The sequence below is a fragment of the Pseudorca crassidens genome, chromosome 6, assembly GCF_039906515.1.
Source record: "Pseudorca crassidens isolate mPseCra1 chromosome 6, mPseCra1.hap1, whole genome shotgun sequence".
Lineage (NCBI taxonomy): Eukaryota > Metazoa > Chordata > Mammalia > Artiodactyla > Delphinidae > Pseudorca > Pseudorca crassidens.
Window position 1 is genome coordinate 121,696,748 of NC_090301.1, and position 23,330 is coordinate 121,720,077.

Consider the following 23,330-nt stretch of genomic DNA (forward strand, 5'->3'; position numbering starts at 1 on the left):
TCCAGTTTTTTTTTTTTTTTTGTACGTGGGCCTCTCACTGTTGTGGCCTCTCCCGTTGTGGAGCATAGGCTCCAGACATGCAGGCTCAGCGGCCATGGCTCCCAGGCCCAGCCGCTCCGTGGCATGTGGGATCTTCCTAGACTGGGGCACGAACCCGTCCCCTGCATCAGCAGGTGGACTCTCAACCACTGCACCACCAGGGAAGCCCTGGCAGTCCAGTTTTGATTAGCATATTTTATTATGAGCAAGGTGGGAAATCTTTTCCTTTGTTTTGTTTTTTTTTAAAATAAATTTATATACTTTATTTATTTTTGGCTGCGTTGGGCTTTCATGGCTGCGTGCGGGCTTTCTCTAGTTGTGGTGAGCAGGGTCTACTCTTTGTTGTGCGTGGGCTCCTCATTGTGGTGGCTTCTCTTGTTGCAGAGCACGGGCTCTAGGTGCATGGGCTTCAGTAGTTGTGGGACACAGGCTCAGTAGTTATGGCTCATGGGCTCTAGAGTGCAGGCTCAGTAGTTGTGGCAAACGGGCTTAGTTGCTTGGCAGTATGTGGGATCTTCCCAGACCAGGGCTTAAACCCGTGTCCCCTGCATTGGCAGGCAGATTCTTAACCACTGTGCCACCTGGGAAGCCCTTTTCCTTTGTTTTAGATTTATTTTAATTTATTTTTCTGTGAACGGTCTGTTCATATCTTCAAAATGTGTTTCAACATATTGTTGCCGTTTTCATCTTTATGTTAGTTTTAAAAGTATTTAAGAAATGTTATGCTTTATGATATAAATCACATTTCCCAGTTTGTAAATCTGTCTTTTTAATTTGTTTATGGTATCTTTTGCCATCCAGAAAGTGTTTCATTTTTTAAAATATTTTCCTTTTTATTTCCATATTATTATCTTTTTAATTTTATTTATTTATTTTTAACATATTTACTGGAGTATAATTGCTTTATAATGGTGTGTTAGTATCTGCTTTATAACAAAGTGAATCAGTTATACATATACATATGTCCCCATATATCTTCCCTCTTGCATCTCCCTCCCTCTCACCCTCCCTATCCCACCTCTCTAGGTGGTCACAAAGCACCGAGCTGATCTCCCTGTGCTATGCGGCTGCTTCCCACTAGCTATCTATTTTACATTTGGTAGTGTACATATGTCCATGCCACTGTCTCACTTTGTGTCAGCTTACCCTTCCCCCTCTCCGTATCCTCAAGTCCATTCTCTAGTAGGTCTGCATCTTTATTCCTGTCTTGCCCCTAGGTTCTTCTGATCATTTTTTCTCTTTCTTTTCTTTTTTTTTTAAAATTCCCTATATATGTGTTACCATACGGTATTTGTTTTACTCTTTCTGACTTAATTCACTCTGTATGACCGTCTCTAGGTCCATCCACCTCACTACAAATAACTCAGTTTTGTTCCTTTTTATGGCTGAGTAATATTCCATTGTATATATGTGCCACATCTTCCTTATCCATTCATCTGCTGATGGAAACTTAGGTTGCTTCCATGTCCTGGCTATTGTAAAAAGAGCTGTAGTGAACATTTTGGTACATGACTCTTTTTGAATTATGGTTTTCTCAGAGTATATGCCCAGTAGTGGGATTGCTGGGTCCTATGGTAGTTCTATTTTTAGTTTTTTAAGGAACCACCATACTGTTCTCCATAGTGGCTGTATCAATTTACATTCCCACCAACAGTGCAAGAGGGTTCTCTTTTCTCCACACTCTCTGTAGCATTTATTGTTTGTAGATTTTTTGATGATGGCCATTCTGACTGATGTGAGATGATATCTCATTGTAGTTTTGATTTGCATTTCTCTAATGATTAATGATGTTGAGCATTCTTTCTTGTGTTTGTTGGCAGTCTGTATCTCTTCTTGGGAGAAATGTCTCTTTAGGTCTTCTGCCCATTTTTGGATTGGACTGTTTGTTTTTTTGATATTGAGTTGCATGTGCTGCTTGTATGTTTTGGTGATTAATCCTTGGTCAGTTGCTTCATTTGCAAATATCTTCTGTCATTTGAGGGTTGTCTTTTTATCTTGTTTATGGTTTCCTTTGCTGTGCAAAAGCTTTTAATTTTCATTAGGTCCCATTTGTTTATCTTTGTTATTATTTCCATTTCTCTAGGAGGTGGGTCAGAAAAGATATTGCTGTGACTTATGTCATAGAGTGTTCTGCCTATGTTTTCCTCTAAGAGTCTGATGGTGTCTGGCCTTACATTTAGGTCTTTGATCCACTTTGAGTTTATTTTTGTGAATGGTGTTAGGGAGTGTTCTAATTTCATTCTTTTACATGTAGCTGTCCAGTTTTCCCAGCACCACTTATTGAAGAGACTGTCTTTTCTCCATTGTATATTCTTACATCCTTTATCAAAGATAAGGTGACCATATGTGCATGGGTTTATCTCGGCTTTCTATCCAGTTCCATTGATCTATATTTCTGTTTTTGTGCCAGTACCATACTGTCTTGATTACTGTAGCTTTGTAATGTAGTCTGAAGTGAGGGACCCTGATTCCTCCATCTCCGTTTTTCTTTCTCAAGATTGTTTTGGCTATTCGTGGTCTTTTGTGTTTCCATACAAATTGTGAATTTTTTTGTTCTACTTCTGTGAAAAATGCCATTGGTAGTTTGATAGGGATTGCACTGAATCTGTAGATTGCTTTGCATAGTAGAGTCATTTTCACAATGCTGTTTCTTCCAATCCAAGAACATGGTATATCTCTCCATCTATTTGTATCATCTTTAATTTCTTTCATCAGTGCCTTATAATTTTCTGCATACAGGTTTTTTGTCTCCTTACGTAGGTTTATTCCTAGATATTTTATTCTTTTCGTTGCAATGGTAAATGGGAGTGTTTCCTTAATTTCACTTTGAGATTTTTCAGCATTAGTGTATAGGAATGCAAAGATTTCTGTGCATTAATTTTGTATACTGCTACTTTACCAAATTCATTGATTAGCTCTGGTAGTTTTCTGGTAACATCTTTAGGATTCTCTATGTGTAGTATCATGTCATCTTCAAACAGTGACAGGTTTACTTCTTCTTTTCCAATTTGGATTCCTTTTATTTCTTTTTCTTCTCTGATTGCTGTGGCTAAAACTTCCCAAATTATGTTGAATAATAGTGGTGAGAGTGGGCAACCTTGTCTTGTTCCTGATCTTAGTGGAAATGCTTTCAGTTTTTCACCATTGAGGATGATGTTGGCTCTGGGTTTGTCATACGTGGCCTTTATTATGTTGAGGAAAGTTCCCTCTATGCCTACTTTCTGCAGGGTTTTTATCATAAATGGGTGTTGAATTTTGTCAAAAGCTTTCTCTGCATCTATTGAGATGATCATATGGTTTTTCTCCTTTAATCTGTTAATATGGTGTGTCACGTTGATTGATTTGCATATATTGAAGAATCCTTGCATTCCTGCAATAAACCCCACTTGATCATAGTGTATGATCCTTTTAATGTGCTGTTGGATTCTGTTTGCTAGTATTTTGTTGAGGATTTTTGCATCTATGTTCATCAGTGATATTGGCCTGTAGTTTTCTTTCTTCCTGACATCTTTGTCTGGTTTTGGTATCAGAGTGATGGTGGTCTCGTAAAATGAGATTGGGAGTGATCTTCCCTCTGCTATATTTTGGAAGAGTTTGAGAAGGATAGGTGTTAGCTCTTCTCTAAATGTTTGATAGAATTCACCTGTGAAGCCATCTGGTCCTGGGCTTTTGTTTGTTGGAAGGTTTTTAATCACAGTTTCAATTTCAGTGCTTGTGATTCGTCTGTTCATATTTCCTATTTCCTCCTGGTTTAGTCTCAGCAGGTTGTACATTTCTAAGAATTTGTCCACTTCATTGGCATATAGTTGCTTGTAATAATCTCTCATGATCCTTTTTATTTCTTCAGTGTCAGTTGTTACTTCTTTTTCATTTCTAATTCTATTGATTTGATTCTCCCTTTTTTTGATAAGTCTTGCTAATGGTTTATCAATTTTGTTTATCTTCTCAATGAAACAGCTTTTAGTTTTATTGATCTTTGCTATCGTTTCCTTCATTTCTTTTTCATTTATTTCTGTTCTGATCTTTATGATTTCTTTCCTTCTGCTAACTTTGGTTTTTTTTTTTTTTTTTTTTTTTGTTCTTCTTTCTCTAATTGCTTTAGGTGTAAGTTTAGGTTGTTTATCAGAGATATTTCTTGTTTCTTAAGGTAGGCTTGTATAGCTATAAACTTCCCTCTTAGAACTGCTTTTGCTGTGGCCCATAGGTTTTGGGTTCTTTTGTTTTCATTGTCATTTGTTTCTAGGTATATTTTGATTTCCTCTTTGATTTCTTCAGTGATCTCTTGGTTATTAAGTAGTGTGTTGTTTAGCCTCCATGTGTTTGTATTTCTTACAGATTTTTTTCCTGTAATTGATATCTAGTCTCATAGCATTGTGGTCGGCAAAGATACTTGATACGATTTCAATTTTCTTAAATTTACCAAGGCTTGATTTGTGACCCAAGATATGATCTATCCTGGAGAATGTTCTATGAGCACTTAAGAAAAATGTGTATTCTGTTGTTTTGGGATGGAATGTTCTAAATATCAATTAACTCCATCTCTGTCCATTGGTGAAAGTGGGGTGTTAAAGGCCCCTACTATGATTGTGTTTCTGTCGATTTCCCCTTTTATGGCTGTTAGTATTTGCCTTATGTATTGGGTGCATAAATATTTACAATTGTTATATCTTCTTCTTGGATTGATCCCTTGATCATTATGTAGTGTTCTTTTTTGTCTCTTGTAATAGTCTTTGTTTTAAAGTCTGTTTTGTCTGATATGAGAATTGCTACTCCAGGTTTCTTTTGATTTCCATTTGCATGGAATATCTTTTTCCATCCCCTCACTTTCAGTCTGTATGTGTCCCTAGTTCTGAAGTGGCTGTCTTGTAGACAGCATATATACTGGTCTTCTTTTTGTATCCATTCAGCCAGTCTATGTATTTTGGTTGGAGCATTTAATCCATTTGCATTTAAGGTAATTATTGATACGTATGTTCCTATTACCATTTTCTTAATTGTTTTGGGTTTATTATTGTAGGTCTTTTCCTTCTTTTGTGTTTCCTGCCTCGAGAAGTTCCTTTAGCATTTGTTGTAAAGCTGGTTTGGTGGTGCTGAATTCTCTTAGCTTTTGCTTGTCTGTAAAGCTTTTAATTTCTCCGTCAAATCTGAATGAGATCCTTGCTGGGTAGGGTAATCTTGGTTGTAGGTTTTTCTGTTTCAGCACTTTAAATATGTCCTGCCCCTCTATTCTGGCTTGCAGAGTTTCTGCTGAAAGGTCAGCTGTTAACCTTATGGGGATTCCCTTATGTGTTACTTGTTGTTTTTCCCTTGCTGCTTTTAATATTTGTTCTTTGTATTTAATTTTTGATAGTTTGATTAATATGTGTCTTGGCCTGTTTCTCCGTGGATTTATCCTGTATGGGACTCTCTGTGCTTCCTGGACTTGATTAACTGTTTCCTTTCCCATATTAGGGAGGTTTTCAACTATAATCTCTTCAAATATTTTCTCAGTCCCTTTCATTTTCTCTTCTTCTTCTCAGACCCCTATAATTCGAATATTGGTACATTTAATGTTGTCCCAGAGGTCTCTGAGAGTGTCCTCAATTCTTTTCATTCTTTTGTCTTTATTCTGCTCTGCAGTAGTTATTTCCACTATTTTATCTTCCAGGTCACTTATTCGTTCTTCTGCCTCAGTTATTCTGCCATTGATCCCTTCTAGAGAATTTTTAATTTATTGTGTTTTTCATCACTGTTTGTTTGCTCTTTAATTCTTCTAGGTCCTTGTTAAACGTTTCTTGTATTTTATCCATTCTGTTTCCAAGATTTTGGATCATCTTTATTATCATTATTTTGAATTCTTTTTCAGGTTGACTGCCTATTTCCTCTTCATTTCTTAGGTCTGGTGGGTTTTGCCTTGCTCCTTCATCTGCTGTGTGTTTCTCTGTCTTCTCATTCTGCTTAACTCACTGTGTTTGGGGTCTCCTTTTCGCAGGCTGCAAGTTCGTAGTTTCCGTTGTTTTTGGTGTCTGTCTCCAGTGGCTAAGGTTGTTTCTGTGGGTTGTGTATGCTTCCTGGTGGATGGGACTAGTGCCTGTGTTCTGGTGGATGAGGCTGGATCTTGTCTTTTTGGTGTGCAGGTCCACGTCCGGTGGTGTGTTTTGGGGTGTCTGTGGCCTTATCATGATTTTAGGCAGCCCCTGAGCTAATGGATGGGGTTGTGTTCCTGTCTTGTTAGTTGTTTGGCATTGGGTGTCTTGCACTGTAGGTTGCTGGTCATTGAGTGGAGCTGGGTTTGGCGTTGCGATGGAGATCTCTGGGAGATTTTCACTGTTTGATATTACATGGACCCAGGACGGGGTTAAAGGAGAAGCTGGGTCAGGGGCTCTGGCTCATTCAGGCGGGGGGAGGGAGGGGTACGGAGTGCAGGGCAAGCCTGCGGCGGCAGAGGCCAGCGTGATATTGCACCAGCCTGAGGCACGCTGTGCGTTCTCCCAGGGAAGTTGTCCTTGGACCACGTGACCCTGGCAGTGGTGGGTTGCACAGGCTCCCGGGAGGGGCAGTGTGGATAGTGACCTGTGCTTGCACACAGGCTTTTTGGTGGTGTCAGCAGTAGCCTTAGCATCTCATGCCCGTCTCTGGGGTCCACGCTGATAGCCACGGCTCGCGCCCGTCTCTGGAGCTCCTTTAAGCAGCGCTCTTAATCCCCTCTCCTGGCCCACCAGGAAACAAAGAGGGAAGAAAAAGTCTCTTGCCTCTTCGGCAGCTCCAGACCTTTTCCCAGACTCCCTCCCAGCTAGCCGCGGCGCACTAGCCCCTTCAGGCTGTGTTCACACCGCCAACCCCAGTCCTCTCCCTGGGATCTGACCGAAGCCCGAGCCTCAGCTCGCAGCCCTGCCCGTCCTGGTAGGTGAGCAGACAAGCCTCTCAGGCTGGTGAGTGCCGGTAGGCACTGATCCTCTGTGCGGGAATCTCTCCGCTTTGCCCTCCGCACCCCTGTTGCTGCGCTCTCCTCTGTGCCTCCAAAGCTTCCCCCTCTGCCACCTGCAGTCTCCACCCGCAAAGGGGCTTCCTAGTGTGTGGAAACCTTTCCTCCTTCATGGCTCCCTCCAACTGGTGCAGGTCCCGTCCCTATTCTTTTTTCTCTGTTTATTCTTTTTTCTTTTACCCTACCCAGGTATGTGGGGAGTTTCTTGCCTTTGGGGAAGTCTGAGGTCTTCTGCCAGCATTCAGTAGGTGTTCTGTAGGAACAGTTCCACCTGTAGTTGTGTTTCTGATATATTTATGGGGAGGAAGGTGATCTCCATGTCTTACTCTTCTGCTATCTTGAAACTCTCCTTTATTTATTTTTTAATATAAGTAAGTTCATCTGTATTTTCTTTTATTGCTTCTGGATTTTGAATCATTGTTAGTTAAGTTTTTGCTACTTCCAGGTTATGAAGAAATTCTTTCTTATTTCAAATATGTACATATTTGATTTTTTGGTATTTAAATCCCTTGTTTGGAATTTGGTCCTGATCTGTGGTATGAGGTGTGGATCTGATTTTATCTTTTACTATGTGGCTTCCCAGTTATCCCAGCACCAATTATTAAAAAGTCACTTTTTTCGCTATTGATTTGAGCTGCTTCCTTTATCATATACTGAATTTCCCTGTGCACCTGGATGTCTTGGATTTTCTGTTCTGGCCATTGTTCTCTTGATCCATGCATCCATTTATCCATCCATCCTTCCACATTAGATATAGATCCATTAAAGCTGGCCTCACCAGCTCTGCTTTTTCAGTGTTTTCCTTGCTCAGTTGACTAGCTTGTTCGTTCTTCCAAATGAGCTTTATAATCAATTTGTGTAGCATAAACAAACAAAACAAGCAGACAAACTCAACACCTAATAGTCTCTTGGTTAACACTGTGTTAAATATATACATTAACTATGGGAGAAATGTTATCTTAAGAAGATGTTCAGGTTTATTTGTGTGTTTAGGCATATGTTATAGTTTTCTTATTTTGCTGTTGAATGTTTCACATAAAATTTACACTTGGGGATATTCCTTCCTTTCTCCCTTTCTGCCTGCCTTCCTTCCTTCTTCCCTTCCCTTCTTCTTTTGTTTCTTCTTCCTGTCTTCCTTCATTCTTTCTTTCTTCTTTCCCTTTGATATTGTAAAGGAGAGTTCACTATCAATATTTTCTAACTAATTTTGCCTGTAATAGAGGAAAGCTATTGATTTCCATATGTTAATCTTATAGCTTACAACTTTTGTTTTTAGTTATTTTACACTGATTATTTTAGTATTTTTAGATATCTGATTATCCATGAAAAGAGTATAACTTCTTCCTTTCTAATTTGTATGCCACCCGTTGTTTTTTCTCTTCTAATTTCGATGACTGAAACTCTAACACAATGTGAAATATTAGTAGAGATCATGAAGATGCTTGTTTTTGTTCTTTTTCTGACCTGAGTGGGAAATTCTAGTGTTTTCATGTTAGTTATCTTTTAAATGAGTGGAGAGATCATATCATTTTTCTCCTTAGCCCTATTATGATGACTATATATAGAGTATATTTTCTAATATTGAACGATGCCTGCATTTTTGGATTAAGCCCCCCAAATGATCATAATTTCCTTTCTAAATATGCTATCGGGTACTGTTTGCCAATATTTTTGTAATTTTAAAATTTGTATTCGTAAGTGAGGCTGTAATTTTTCTTTTTGTGTGGTCTGTCAGGTTTGGGGATCACCTTTATACTTACTTCATATAACACATTTGGAAGATTTTTGGAGAAGGATAAGTAGCATTAAGGATTATCTGCTCTGTAAAGAATTATCTAAGGAAAAAAATTGGATCTTGCTGTATTTTTTTCTTATGGAGTCTTTAAATATCTTTTCTCTTTCTTTTATAGGAATTGGTCTTTTAAAATTTTTTATCTGTATTGGGATTAATTTTGATGAGTTTAAGAGCCTGAATTACTTGAGATCAGAACCATGTCTCTTTTGTTTACTTTTCTCAGAGGCTAGAGTTAACTGAAAAATCAGTAGTCTTACAATATGTGTGTATAGAGTACTTGTTATATAGTGTGTTAGGCATGTAGTAGAGAAAGAACAATTTAATCAACAAGTAGCATGCTTGTACTTCCTGGAAGTGTTGATGAATTGAACATATGAATTTACTTTCACTTCCTCCTAACACTTCACATAAACAATAGTAATTGATTTTTTTAATGGTCCTGTCAGTCAGCCGCTGATCCACCTTGCCCCTTACTACTTCCCAACCTTCAACTTTAATAATGAGGTGATCATAAGAGATGTAAGGTGCACCTGGCCAGGAGTTAGGGAAGCTAAAGGAGGCGATAGCCCATCTGGAATACCAGCTGGCTTGGCTGCCCCACATTTGCAACTGAAGTCAGAAGATAAGCAGCAATATGTGTCATCTGCAACAGCATCTCATGCCCTGCATTGACCTCACAGGCGTAAAATGAATGCGTGTGGTGTCACTTCCACCTTCCAAATCTCATGTAACATATCCCTCTAAATCACAGACTCTAGCAAGACCAAGGGAGAAGCCCTGCAGACATTAACATGAGGGTTTCCCACAGAGTTGTCCAGCCACTTAACCCTACAATAAAGCCTATGGAGGGCAAACCACAAACGTTTGCTTAGTGCTGACACTTAGTGCTGACCACTGTTAAATACGAGAGGACCACACAAGATTACCTGACATCCCAGAAAAGAGTCTAACATGCCAGATAAAACAGAGACCAAAATAATCACAAAACAAGTGAGCCAATTAAGCATGTGAGCACATAAACACACACACACCCCTACCTTGGAGGAAATAATGTACACAGAAAGAAGAAAATTTTCTAAAAAACTATATTACAATTAATATTTTCAGAGATTTTAGAGATATATTTCATCAATGAATCAAGAATTGCATGCTGTTAAAAAGAGAGTATTCAGAGGTGGTGGGGGGTGAGGAAAGCCTCCAGGGGAGTTAAACCTGGGAATGCCCCAAATGTCCTACAATGGCTTAACTGTTAAACATGCCGCCAGTGAAACAGTCAAAACCTGGGAGTGACCCAAATGTCCTATGATGGGTTAACTGCTAAACAAACTGTGGTATATCCATACCATGGGATGCCACTCAGCAATTAAACAGAAATAAACTATTGGTGCATGAAACAACTCAAGTGGATTTCGAGGGAGTTATGCTGTGGGAAGAAGCTAGTTTCAAGAGGGAATGTCCAGCATGATGGTAGGGAGATGGCCAGAGGAGACAGCTATGTGCCAGGTTGGATGCATACCAGTCCAGATTGCCACAGGTCAGAAAGATCCAGAAGATAATTTTTCAAAGAAGTTGAAATCCATAGAATACCTGAAATGTCCAAATATTTAAAAAATAATAATAATTATTAGAGGCATTTTCAAACATACACAAAAAGATAGAATAGTATAATTGTCCCCAATGTACCCTCCCCTGTTTCAGTATTTATCAGTAGGCTACCATTTTTGTTTCCACTATGCCCCTCTTTGTTTTCGATGAAGTATTTTAACAAACAGATTGTGGACATAATCATTTTACTACAAATCCCTAAGTATGTATCTCTGACAAAGATGAACGTTTTTATCTTTTAGAACATAACCACACTACCATTATCATAGCCAAGCAAAATTTTAAAAATATTTAAAGATACCAAATCTGATTTAAATTTTTCTGGTTCTCTTAATTTTGTCTTTGCTTTGTTGGAATCAGGATCTTGACAAGGTCCATACACAGTGTTTGACTGATATGTTTCCTGCATTTCTATCCCCCTTTTTGCCATTTATTTGTTGAAGAGACTGAGTCAGATGTTCCCAGAATCTGAATTTAACTGATTGTGTTTTTATAATGTTGAGTGTGTTTCTTTACCTCTTACTGTGAGTTAGTGTTTAAATCTCAGGGCTTGATTAGATTCAACTTCAAATTTTTGGCAAGAATGTATCTTAGGTGGTGCTGTGTATTTCTTATTACCTCACGTTGCAGGCATCTTGATAATCACTTTTGGGTGTGTTGAGATTGATCGGTGAGTTTGGGTATTGTTAATTTAATCCATCCACTAAAAAGAGACCCCCTCAACTTTTCATCTAATGATTTAGCAGTCCTTCATAATTATTTTCTAATTCTTTATTTCATTGGTCTTTATTTCATTCCGCTGAAGGCAGAATCATGAAATGATTGTTGTCTTAAGTCAGTTCTGGAGTGATCTGTAACATGGCAATGCATAACTGATAACGCAGGTACTAGAGATGAAACAAGATTACCAAATAGTGGTTATTGTTAAAGCTAGTTGTGATATCAGGTTTATTTTATTACTCTCTGTGCTCTTTGCATGTATTTGGATTTTTTGTTATAAAAAGTTAAGAAGAAAATACTGAATTTAAATATCACTTGAAATAATTTGTAGTTAAATTCATTTAGTTTCCTTTCCATATTTATGAATTGCACCTTTTCTTCTAGTATATTTAATTTTGTTTTTTTGTTTTTAAAAATATTTATATTGATTCAAAGTTAAAAATATGGCATATTCAGAAAGGTCTAGTTTCTGTCCCTGTCCCCTTTCTCCCATTCTTTCTCTCTTCATAGGTATCCATTTAAATTAGTTTTCACCTGAATATTTTGGAAGGCATTTTAGAGAGTTGTTAGTGAATTTGTAGTTAAATTTGTGATATATACCTAGAAAATAAGGCAAATGAGAAGAAGAGTAAGACAGTTATTAATTTCTAGAAAAATGAAATTGTGTTCAGGAAAGGAAACAACCACATTCGTGAATAGCATGCTTTCTGTTGTATTAGCATAAGCAGTAATGATTGATCTAACTAAAATTGTGATCCTATTATATTGGCAGTATGTAGAAACCGAAAGTTCTTTGTATGTGGGGAGAGGTGATGAAAAAAGCTAAATTCTCATCTTTCCTATTGGTAAGTGAATAGATGACCTATAAATATGGAAAATCAAGAAGTAGCAGTATAGACATACAATTTAGAGATACAATAGTCAATACCAAAAGAATAAGCTAAGAAATAAATGTCATCATCTCTGCACAGAAGGGAGGTAAGGCCTATTGGTTTTTCTTAACAAGTCTTGTGATTCATGAAAAAAAATTAAGTAAGCAAAACATTGACAAAAAATAAGAGGTGACATAGCATGAAACAATTTAACGTTAATGATAATAATAGTTTATATTTATCAAGCACTTCCTACGTGCCAAGTACTATGCTAAGTGTTGAACGTGGATTATCTCTGAATCCTTACTTCAGTTGTATTAGATAGACTCTTTTTTTATGCTTATAACTGCATGAGAGAATTAATGCTTTGAGAGTATATTAGCTCTTTACTGCTGCATGATGAATTACAGCAAAAGTTATCCTCTGGAAACAACAGACATTATTACTTCATAGTTTCTGTGGGTCCTTGAACAACTTGGCTGGGTAGTTCTGGCCCAGTCCTTTGGGGCTGCCTTCAAGGTATCAGCCAGGGCTACTGTCACTTCAGTTAAAACTCTGGAGAGAAGCTTCCAGGCTCATGCTGTGGACCTCTTCAAAGGGTTACCTCAGGACCTAGCAGTCGGTTTTTCTGAAAGCAGGTGCTCCAGAAGAACCCGAGTTGGAAGCCATGTGTCTTTTATAACCTGGTCTTGACAATGACATCATCTCTGTCAGAAGCATGTCAGTAAGTCTAGACCACACTCAAGGGGAGGGCGTGAATGCCAAGAGGTGCTGATGAGTTATCTTAGAGGTTGCCAGGTGTGTTGTCAGATTGTGACACACACCTTGGTGTGTTATCAGGTTTAGGTCAGGTTTAAGCTATATGTTATGCTCAATATGCAGGGTGCAAACTGACACTCCCATGGACCCACAGCTTCAGAAACAGTGTATGACTGCAAGGGAGAATTACAGGAGTACAAGGATCACCTTGAATTCACTCTAATTTATACAAAGTCAAAGCCTCTCAAGCTTTAGAACTTTATTTGTAATGAATTATTTGAAGCACCCCTCACGCTTGATCATGTCAAACTACAGCTTCGTATTCCCGGGCTGGGACATTAGTCACAGGGGCATGGTAGTTAAGGTGAGGAGTTAGTGCTCTATCTTTAAAACTGTTAGGAGCCGCTGAAGTGTTTTCAACACAGGAGGATGACATAATATTGGACGCGTACCTGCTGCTCTGAGCTACATTATTTTGTCTCAAGCATCAGACAACATTCTACTTTCTCATGTGTGAAGCAGCAGATCCTCCTTTCCACCCTACCAAATTCATGCATGTGGGTGTAATGAGATTTATAAATTTCTTTTACCTTCAGACTGTTCAAAGTATCCCATCTCAGGACAGCTGTGTCTGCCTCTCTCTGAGCACATAAAGATCTTTGTGGCTGTAACCAGGCTACGAGCTTTCTAAGGCACAGACTCATTGCCACATCCTTGGTCTGTTGTTAGGTGCCCACCACACTGTTGACACATATGAGGAACTCAGTAAATGCTTGTTAAGTCAAAATGGACTAAACCTGATTGGGCACCTACTATATGTTAGTTATTGTGCTGAGTTCTGGGTATATAGAAATAAGACCGTGTCATTTTACTTTATAAATGAAAAGTCATGACTGTATATTCAGTTTTACATTCACTAATCAAACATTTTGTTATTGAGGTATAGTTAATGTACAATGTTGTGTTAGTTTCAAGTGTACAAAAAAGGGATTCAGATATACATATATATATATATATTATTTTTCAGATTTTTTTCCCTTATAGATTATTACAAAATATTGAGTATAGTTCCCTGTGCTCTCCAGTAGGTCCTTGTTGGTTATCTATTTTATATTTAGGAGTGTGTACATATTAATCCCAAACTCCTAATTCATCCCTCCACCTCACCCTTTCCCCTTTGGTAACTATAAATTTGTTTTCTCTGTCTGTGAGTCTGTTTCTGTTTTGCAAATAAGTGCATTTGTGCATTTTTTTAGGTTCCATATATAAGTGATATCATATGATATTTGTCTTTCTCTATCTGGCTTACTTTGCCTAGTATGATAATCTCTAGGTCCATCCATGGTGCTGCAAATGGCATTATTTCATTCTTTTCAATGGCTGAGTAATATTCCATTGTATGTATATATATATATATATATATATATATATATATATATATATATATATATATACAACATCTTCTTTATCCATTCCTCTGTTGATGGACATTTATGTTGCTTCCATGACCTGGCTATTGTAAACAGCACTGCAATGAACATTGGGGTGCATGTATCTTTTTGAATTAGAGTTTTCTCCAGATATATGCCCAGGGGTGGGATTGCTGGATCATATGGTAGCTCTATTTTTAGTTTTTTAAGGCACCTCCATACTGTTCACCTTAGTGACTGCGCCAATTTACATTCCCACCAACAGTTTAATAAGAGTGTTCCTTTTTCTCCGCTCCCTCTCCAGCATTTATTATTTGTACATTTTTAACTTTTGATCTCCCACTGTGAGTGTGGCATTCTGCTAGATGCTGGAACACAGCCTCAAACTACACACTGCCACCACTCTTAAAGATTCTGTAACTATTGCAGGAGACAGAACAGTGTATGATGCCCTAGCTTCACAGCTGTGCAAGTGTAGGGGAAGGACAGACACATCAGCATAGGGAAGGGCTGTTTAAGAGGGAAGGGGAGACATTTTGGAGGATGTAAACTTGGAGTTGTTTAGAAGAATGAACATTAGGATGAATGGAGGATGCAAGCCCATCAAACATTGGGGCACTAGTTTGTTAAGGCTTGGGGAGAAAGTTGAGGTTATAGGAGAAAGGAAAGAAATCACAATTGAAAGTAAATATACTAAGTAGGAGTTACTGATCCTCCAAAGGGATATGCAGAGCCAAGCCAAGTTTCTTCTCTGCTGCCTTTGTGTCTTTCCAGCCCTCTATGAGCAATCCTGCGAGGTGTACAGGCACCACGGCAACACAGCTGGTTTCTTCTACATTGACTCAGATGGCAGTGGGACGCTGGGACCTTTCCAAGTGTACTGCAACATCACAGGTAAGGGTGCAGAATTCCTACTCACGCTTCATGTCACTACGTGATGCAAAGGGAAATCCACTGGAAGGGGACACTTGTATAAATAAAAATTTAAAGGACCAACTTCAGGGGGGAAATGGTATTTAGGTAAATAATAGGATTTAGCAGCTAGGTTATTTTCATGAGAGAAGAAAACCTGTTAATGGTCTTGACAAGGTTCCACTGAACCAAGAATTAAATATCAAGCATTTTCTGCAGGGCTGAACAAGGTCATGTCTCTCTTAAAATGCAAAAACAGAAAGAGAAGGAAAATAACCCAACAGACAAAAAAACAAAAGTTAAAATCAATAGAAAGCCCTGATTCAGGAAGTGGGAAAGCTTGATTCAGGTCTGGCTCTGAGGACCGTGTGACTCCGAGGGTCACTGTGAGCTTCAATTCTGCATCAGTGAAATGGAAATAGTAGTTCCTGCTTCTTAGAGTTGTGAGGATGAAACAAAATCGTCTGTATTGCTGTAACTAGCCAGGGTAGTTATCCCGCAGATGCCTAACCAAAACACTGAGCTATTTCTATTTTCCCTGGCAATCTCATAATATCTTGCCACTTTTTTCTAAAGTGCCTACGGACGCATTAAGAGCCAATTATTACATGAGTTTAGAAGCAGCACGTGATCACTAATTTATTCTTAAAAAAATAATTCCACACCCCAAACCTGATGTAATATTTATTTAAAAATATAGCAATGCAAGCACTCCCTCTGTTTAGAATGTCAGTTGGCACATACACATTTTTTGTTTGTTTGTTTGTTTTGAGCACTGGCCTTCGGAGACACCAGCAGAATCATGTAATGAAGAAGAAAAGTAGGAACCTATTAAGGCTCTTTGAGTCCTCAGGCCCCAGACTTCACTGCAACAGGGTGACCACATCTGTGGAGGTCTGTCTATAGTCAGACACTGTCCTGGCCACACAGGATATGCGGAGAAATAAGGCATAGTCATTGTCATTCATGAGGCAGTAAAATCAGGGAAAATAGCATGCAGTATCACAGGTAGAAATGCAAGCAAGCCATTGCCAAAATGGTGATTGAGGACATTTACCAGTAATTTGCCCATCTGAATACAAAAGGCCCCAGGTTTTCTGCAGAAAATGGTAGTTACATGGAATTGGATGCCATTTCATTTCATTTCCATCATACTTCATCTCTTCAAGATGTATGCTAGCTGCTTCTCAATAGCCCTATAACATAATTAGAAATCGCGTTACCGTTTTCTTTTCACGGTTGTGCCAGCCTATAATGTTCAACAACCTGGTCAAGAAGTAGGCTTCTCCGTGGATCTTGGTTATTTTCAAAATTAATTACCATATGGCTCTCTGGGGAATCATGCTAAAAATAGACTTTGCAGACCCAGAAATTCTAAATTCAGTGAATGTACTTCTATTGAGCTTTCCAAATGATTCTGATGCAGTTTGTCCCCAGTCCACAATTTACAAAAGAAGGAGGAAGTGTTTTGCTTGCAGAACAAGGCAAAGGAGATCAGTGCCTGCTGAGTGATGGGTGTGACAAATAATAAGAGGATTTGTGGTAATGGCATCAATGACTCAGCTCCTACCGTCTTTGGGAACTGAACTGAGAGTTTACAAATATCATCTCTTTAATTCTTGGCAACAAAAATATGAGGCGGATATTTTTAACTCTATCTTACATAGAAGGAAAGAGCACATGAGAATTTCATGACTTGCTTGAGATAATAAATCCTGGGACTAATAGTCAAGACTCAGGAAGCAAACAAGACCTTCTGGTGCAGCAATAATCTATATCACTAAAACGTTAATTGGATGCTTTGTATTGCTTATGTTTTGCTTGAAGCCATGCTTTTATTTTTGTTATAAAAATAATCAATGCTAATTATGGAAACTTTAAGGAAAAGAAGAAAAGTCTGAAGAAATGTTAAAGTCACCTACAAACCACAATCCAGGGATTGCTATTGATATTTGATTGTTAGAATTTCCTTGGGACTTTTTGCTATGAATGCATATGTGTGTTTTTCTATGAATATATAGGTTCTTAAATGTATATTTTTATACCATGCATTTAAGACACAAGCATAGACATCCTATTTTCATTAAAATATGTAGTTTGAAATTAAAATACATACATTAAGTATAGCTTGACAAATTTAACTCTCCAAAATAATGTAAGTAGAATGACACTGATTCATAGATGTCATTTACATGAAATGCTCTGCCTCTCTTTGGAAAGACTTCTCTCGGGATTTATGTTTGATATTTTGTCCAGGAATGGCTAAAGATGAATGTTTATGTATATTAAATGTTGTCGTTTTGCTGATGTGATGCTGAAGGCATCAGGTCCTCTGAGTTATGTCCCAAAATTGATAGGGTGCGTTGTGCACGATTGGGGATTTCTTTGAAATATGCTTTTCTGGTCACATGCAATTGCAAACTATATAGGTGTTTGGTTTTGTTTTTGTTTTCTTAAAATACCTGTAAAAGTAAAAGCCAACTTCTGTGTAGGCGAATTACATCCATATTTAACTGACAAACATTTTTAATGCCTAAATATAACGATAATGAAATACATAATTTTTTATTTGTCAGTATTAACTGTTCTTAAATTGAGTGACTTACGACACTAGGAAAAGTGTGACAAAGTGGTCCAGGGAAGAGAGGAAGGGGGAGGGAGGAGAAGGGGGAACGGAAGGAGGGAGGAAATGGCCAGAGAAGGCTTGCTGTGTGTTTAACTCTGGTTTCTAAGAGCACAAAGCCACTGGTCTCTGCTCTTTACAGAGGTATTCCTGGGGCATAACACAGAGAGTGTAAACCAAGCTGGGACGCAGGGAACCTGGGCTCTCTCTCTTACTGCTCTTTGTGCCAGTCGGCTGGGTGCTCCCAGCCTGGCTGTGCATCTCAAAAATAAGGATCTGGAGCTAAGTGGGCCCTCAGGCCTCCCTCATTTAGAACTCCCTGCGAGATCATTTGAGGTTCCAAAGAAAAGGAGAAGTTTCCCCTAAGTCTGCAGATACTTGCAGATGGATGTCATCAGGTTAAAGGGCAGGTTTTAGTTGTGGAAAACTGTAAATCTGAATCCCAGCTGCCTCACATCTCTCTTTACAGTGTACCCTGGGGGTAGTTCCTCATTTCTATAGGTGAGGTGGCACCTTGCCCCTCCCGGGAGATTTAAGTCTGTGCATCTTACCTGCCACGGGGTGATCCTGGGGAGATGAGGGCCACGAGTGCTCAGCGAGCAGCTGCCCTCTTTGGTGTAAGGCAGTGTGATCTCTGCATGGGGACAGTAGGACAAATTATAGGAGTAACTTAGGGGGTGATTAGGCTTATCGGTAAAGTGGACTGAATCTAGGCTTCTACAGGTTTCGACAGGGTGCCATAACCCGGGCTGCATTCTGACACTAGGGGGTAGGAGAGAAGGATGAGAAAGATAGAGTTAAGTTTCTTCAGGAATACACACTTGGCCTACTTTTAACCTATCTCTAAATGATGTACAGTTCATTTCAGCTCAATGTAAATTTGCACATTTCAGGCACTGCACAAATTGCAAAGGGTACACAATCGTGTCTGTCTTAGTCTCTTTGGGCTGGTCTAGCAACGTTCCGCAAATTGAGTGGCTTCCAAAACCCCAGGAGTATATTGTCTCACAGTTCTCGAGGGTAGAAGACCAAAATCAAGGTGCCAGCGAGGCCACAACCCCTCTGAAACCTGTAGGGGAGTCTCCTTCCTGGCCTCTCCCTAGCGTCTGGCAGTTTGCTTGACCCGTGGGTGCTCCTGGGCTCCTAGAAGCAGCCCCTCGATCTCTGCATCCCTGGGACTGTCTCCCTGCTTCTGTGTGATTACATCATAGTGACATTTTCCCCTCACATGTCTGTGTGTCTGTTTCCTCTTTTCTTATAAGGACACCAGTCATGTCGGCTTAGGGCCCAACCTAATGGAGTATGACATTATCTTAATTTGATTACATGTGTGAAGAATCTATTTCCCATTAAGGCCTTGCACATTCACAGGTACAGAGTGTTAGGTCTTTAAGCAATCGTTTTGGGGGACACAGTTCAACACATAACAGTATTATTTCAGTCTCCTCCACAGGCTAATCATGGAAAAGACACAGCAACAATTAAATTATCTTGACAAGGATAGCGCATGTGTAGTGTGTGTTGAGAGCCCACAAGAGGGGCACCTAAACCAGCCACTCATGGAAGAGCTATCAGGCAGGCAGGAAACGTCGCTAAGAGCTGGATGGAGGGTAGGAACTGGCCAGAAGAAGACACAAAGGAAGGCATTTCCAGGAAGAGCAAATGAATGTCAGGAACAAGGTTCCAGGGTCCCTTGATCCTGCACGTTTGTGGGGACCACCCAACTCACCAGGATGAGTTGCTAGTTTAGAACACTGAAAAATGCATGTACCTGAATGACTAGAAAATAAAAGGATCACAGTGACTTGATTAGGGACAAGCAGAAGTTTCTGAAGATCCATAATCTGAACTATAGTTTCCCAGCAAGGAAATCGGCTATCTTAATTCCAGGGAAAAGAAGATTTTTTTTTTCAATTTAATTTAATTTTTACTTTATATTGGAGTGCAATTGATTTACAATGTTGTGTTAATTTCAGGTATACAACAAAGTGATAAATATACATATATCCATTCTTTTTCAGATTCTTTTCCCATACAGGTTATTACAGAATGAGTAGAGTTCCCTGTGCTATACAGTAGGACCTCGTTGGTTCTCTATTTTATATATAGTAGTGTGTATACGTTAATCCCAAACTCCAGTTTTTATCAGATCATTCTTGAGCATGCCAGACTATTTAGCTGACCCTGAAGGAAAGATGAGCAACTTTCTGAGTACCAACAACAAGCCACCATCCTCAGGTTATACACGGTCTTTAGCACTGTTCCCCTCTCTGGAGGACCGGATCTGGCTTACATTAGGGACTGTTTACAAAGGGGTGAATGTACAAGAAGAAATTATGGGAATATACTGTACTATAGAGCTAGTAACAAAGGAGATGTTCCCACCCTCAGGCCCATGGAGGTGAGGGGAGGGCATTTCGCCAGAGCAAGAAGGAGGGCAGTATGTGAAGAAGCCGTGCCTTGAGGCAGCTGTGATGTGTTTGGGAACAGCCATCAAGGAGCTTGGGGAGTAACCTCAGTCTCTCCTCACCCCTTCCAGTCTCCTTCCTAGGTTTCCATCGAGCAAATTCCACTAGAATTCAGAAGGCAAGGGCACCTATTGGTGTAATGCCTTTAGTCAGCCTTCCTGGGCACAGAGAAGGCTGTAGAAGGATGGAAAGTGCATCTAGTGGGGCAAATGGAAAATATATTGTCTATAAAGAACTGTCCAAAGAAGCCTGGGGGAAAAAATGATTTGAATTCATCAAGGATCAAGGATGGTGGTGAGGTGGGCGTGGTGAGTGAAATCCACAAACCATGCAAATATATGAAGCATGGATTTGTCCATTAGATGCCCACCTGAAGCAGAAAGGACCGCCGTTTGCAGGTTCAGTTGAAGCGAGGTTAAGATGAATGCAAAAAACGTACATGAAGGAGAGACTTTGAGAGCTAGCTTACTCTAAAAGTTGCTAAGCCACTCAAGTGATGAATAATTAAGGGGAGGACTTCCCTGGTGGCACAGTGGTTGAGAGTCCACCTGCCGATGCAGGGGACGCGGATTTGTGCCCCAGTCTGGGAAGATCCCACATGCCGCGGAGCGGCTGGACCCGTGAGCCATGGCTGCTGAGCCTGCGCGTCCAGAGCCTGTGCTCTGCAACAGGAGAGGCCACAACAGTGAGAGGCCAGCTTATCGAAAAAAATAAATAAATAAAAATAATTAAGGGGCAACTGGACAACTAAGGGAAACCGTGACATATGCCAGAATGTAATGTTTTGTTCAAAGGGCATCTGGGTTCCATGCCACTACCTGGTGGTAAAAGTCCCCTTAACCTGAATGTGGACAGTTTCAACCAATGACGTAAAGATTGTGATCATCCTTGGCTATACCGGTCTAGTTGGGCAAGTAAGGAGGGATGCATTTGAGACAACAAGGAATCTAGTAGGACTCAGAATTGTATTGCTGGATGCAAATGAATGTAAGGTAGACTCACAGGATAGGTTAGATGCCATCTGGAAGTGAGGAAGTGCTGGTCACGGGGATCAATGCAAAGGGAAAGACAGAAGTGGAGAAAGAGCAGGGTGCAGGAAGGAGCTGGAATTAGTGAACATCTGAGGTACCTGTACAGGAAGTGGGTGTTGATGATACACGAGAATGTGGTAAGTATATCCTCAACTTGGCTGAGTCATGACCAGATATTTGGTCAGACATTATCATTAATGCTTCTGTGAAGGTTTTTTTTAGATGAGATGAACACTTAAATCAGTGGACTTTGAATAAAGCAGAATACCCTCCAAAATGTAGGTGGGCCTCGTTCAATCAGCTGAAGGTCTTAACAGAACAAAAACTGACCTCCCCCAAGCAAGAAGAAAGTCAGCCAGCAGACTGTCTTCTGTCTTTGGGATTGAACTGCAGCTGTTTGCTAGGTCTCCAGCCTCCTGGTCTACCCTGTAGATTTTGGACTTACCAAGCCTCTACAGTCTTGTGAGCCAATTATGCACTGGAAAAAATATATATGGTTTTTATACCCTGTTGGTTATGTTCCTCTGGAGAACCTTGACTCATGCACTTGGTACCTACAGGTTGGGTGTGCTCTCCTCTCATTTTCTGAATACTTCTACCATGACACTGATCACACTGCATTATAACCACTGATGTTTACTTCTGTGTTCCATGGGACTGTGAGGTCCTGGATGGAAAATGAGAGACAGAGTGTCAGGAATTCCTGGATCTACTTTTACACATACTCTAAGGAGTCCAGTGTAAATGGACTGCTGAGAAATCACAGGCAAACTGAAGATTAATTTCTGCCTTTCTCTATTTTTTCTTTCCACATCCCATAATTTATCTTAGACTGAGGCCCTGACCCATTACATCAATGACAGTTTGGAACCATGGATATTGCCTTAATGTCTACTCTTAACTGGGCTTGAGTCATTCCTACTATTTGCAACCTCTTCTGCAAGTCCAAGAGTGAAAAGTGTCCTGCTACTCATTGCCCCCAAGACCTCTCACTGCTATGCAGCCTCCACAAACCCTTTCTTTTCTCCAAACGTAAGAATGAGTAGTGGGAGGAACACGTTTTGGAGTCACGTTGGAGTTCCTATTTTAGTGCTGGCACATGCTAGCCATGTGACCTTGGACAAGTCATTTAACATTTCTGGATCTTGGTTTCCTTATCAGGAAGATGGAGAATAAACATGTCTTCATTTTGAGATTAATCTGAGAAATAGAATATACCTGCAAAGTTCCTAGCCCCCAAATGTAGATGATCAGGAAACAGAGTAGCCAAATATCATGATGTAATATTAACCATGACCTCTTTCACTCTCATTGCTGTTCTAGTGGTATAGATAACATCTATAAGGCCATCCGAGTTGCAAAAGATAGCTATTTCCTCTTGCCAGAAATATTGTCTTTATTCCTTCTGCATTGCCATGAGATTTCAGAGACTGGAGGGATTTCTAGGAGCCTGGAGGGAGCATTTCTGAGGGGAAGATTCCCGTATCAATAAAGCAGAATTAGAAGGGTGAGGCACTCTGAGAAGATTTTCCTTAGAACTTGACGTTTCAACTCATTCAACTGTTTACATTTTGCCATTATGAATGTTAACAGGACACCTTGTCAACATGTTAAAAGATGTTTCCCAGCCACACACTGTTCTTCCTCTGTGCAGTACAATTGCATGTTGAGATGCAAAATTGTCTAGAACCACTAACAAAAACACAGTTATTTCCCGTCTTGATGGATACAATGCCGTTTTGTGTATCTAGACCTGTACAGCTATCATCAGGCATTGCAAGAAGTTTGCAAGGAAGGTTTAGTCAAATCTTGAAAGCAAAACTTGTTTTCCTTCTCAAAGAGCTCCTAATGCATTTTCAAACCACCTTGCAAGTTTCCATATCTTAACATTCTTGCTATTATGAGGCTCTGTTTCTCACTCCTTTGGCAGCAGGCTCTGGCTTCATTAAAACTCATCAAAGCATGCATAATGGAGTAGGCAGAGAAGCTGCAATTAAAGTCTCTCCAATATTCCTGTACATAAGTATGCAATGGGATTGCAGGTAATAGATTATCATCCAAGTCACTGACAGAAAGAAAGGAATGTGTCCATTCGGTTTGGTCTAACAGTTG

General features: G+C 39.6%; 1 protein-coding gene across 1 annotated transcript in view; it reads left to right on the forward strand.

Moving 5' to 3' along the window:
• The window catches only part of CNTNAP5 (contactin associated protein family member 5), an 883,101-nt gene that overhangs the window by 587,863 nt on the left and 271,908 nt on the right, over positions 1–23,330 (forward strand). Inside the window, exon 12 of the mRNA XM_067742208.1 lies at positions 14,959–15,078. Within this exon, the coding sequence (XP_067598309.1) occupies positions 14,959–15,078 (120 nt within the window). The remainder of the gene's footprint in view (positions 1–14,958; positions 15,079–23,330) is intronic.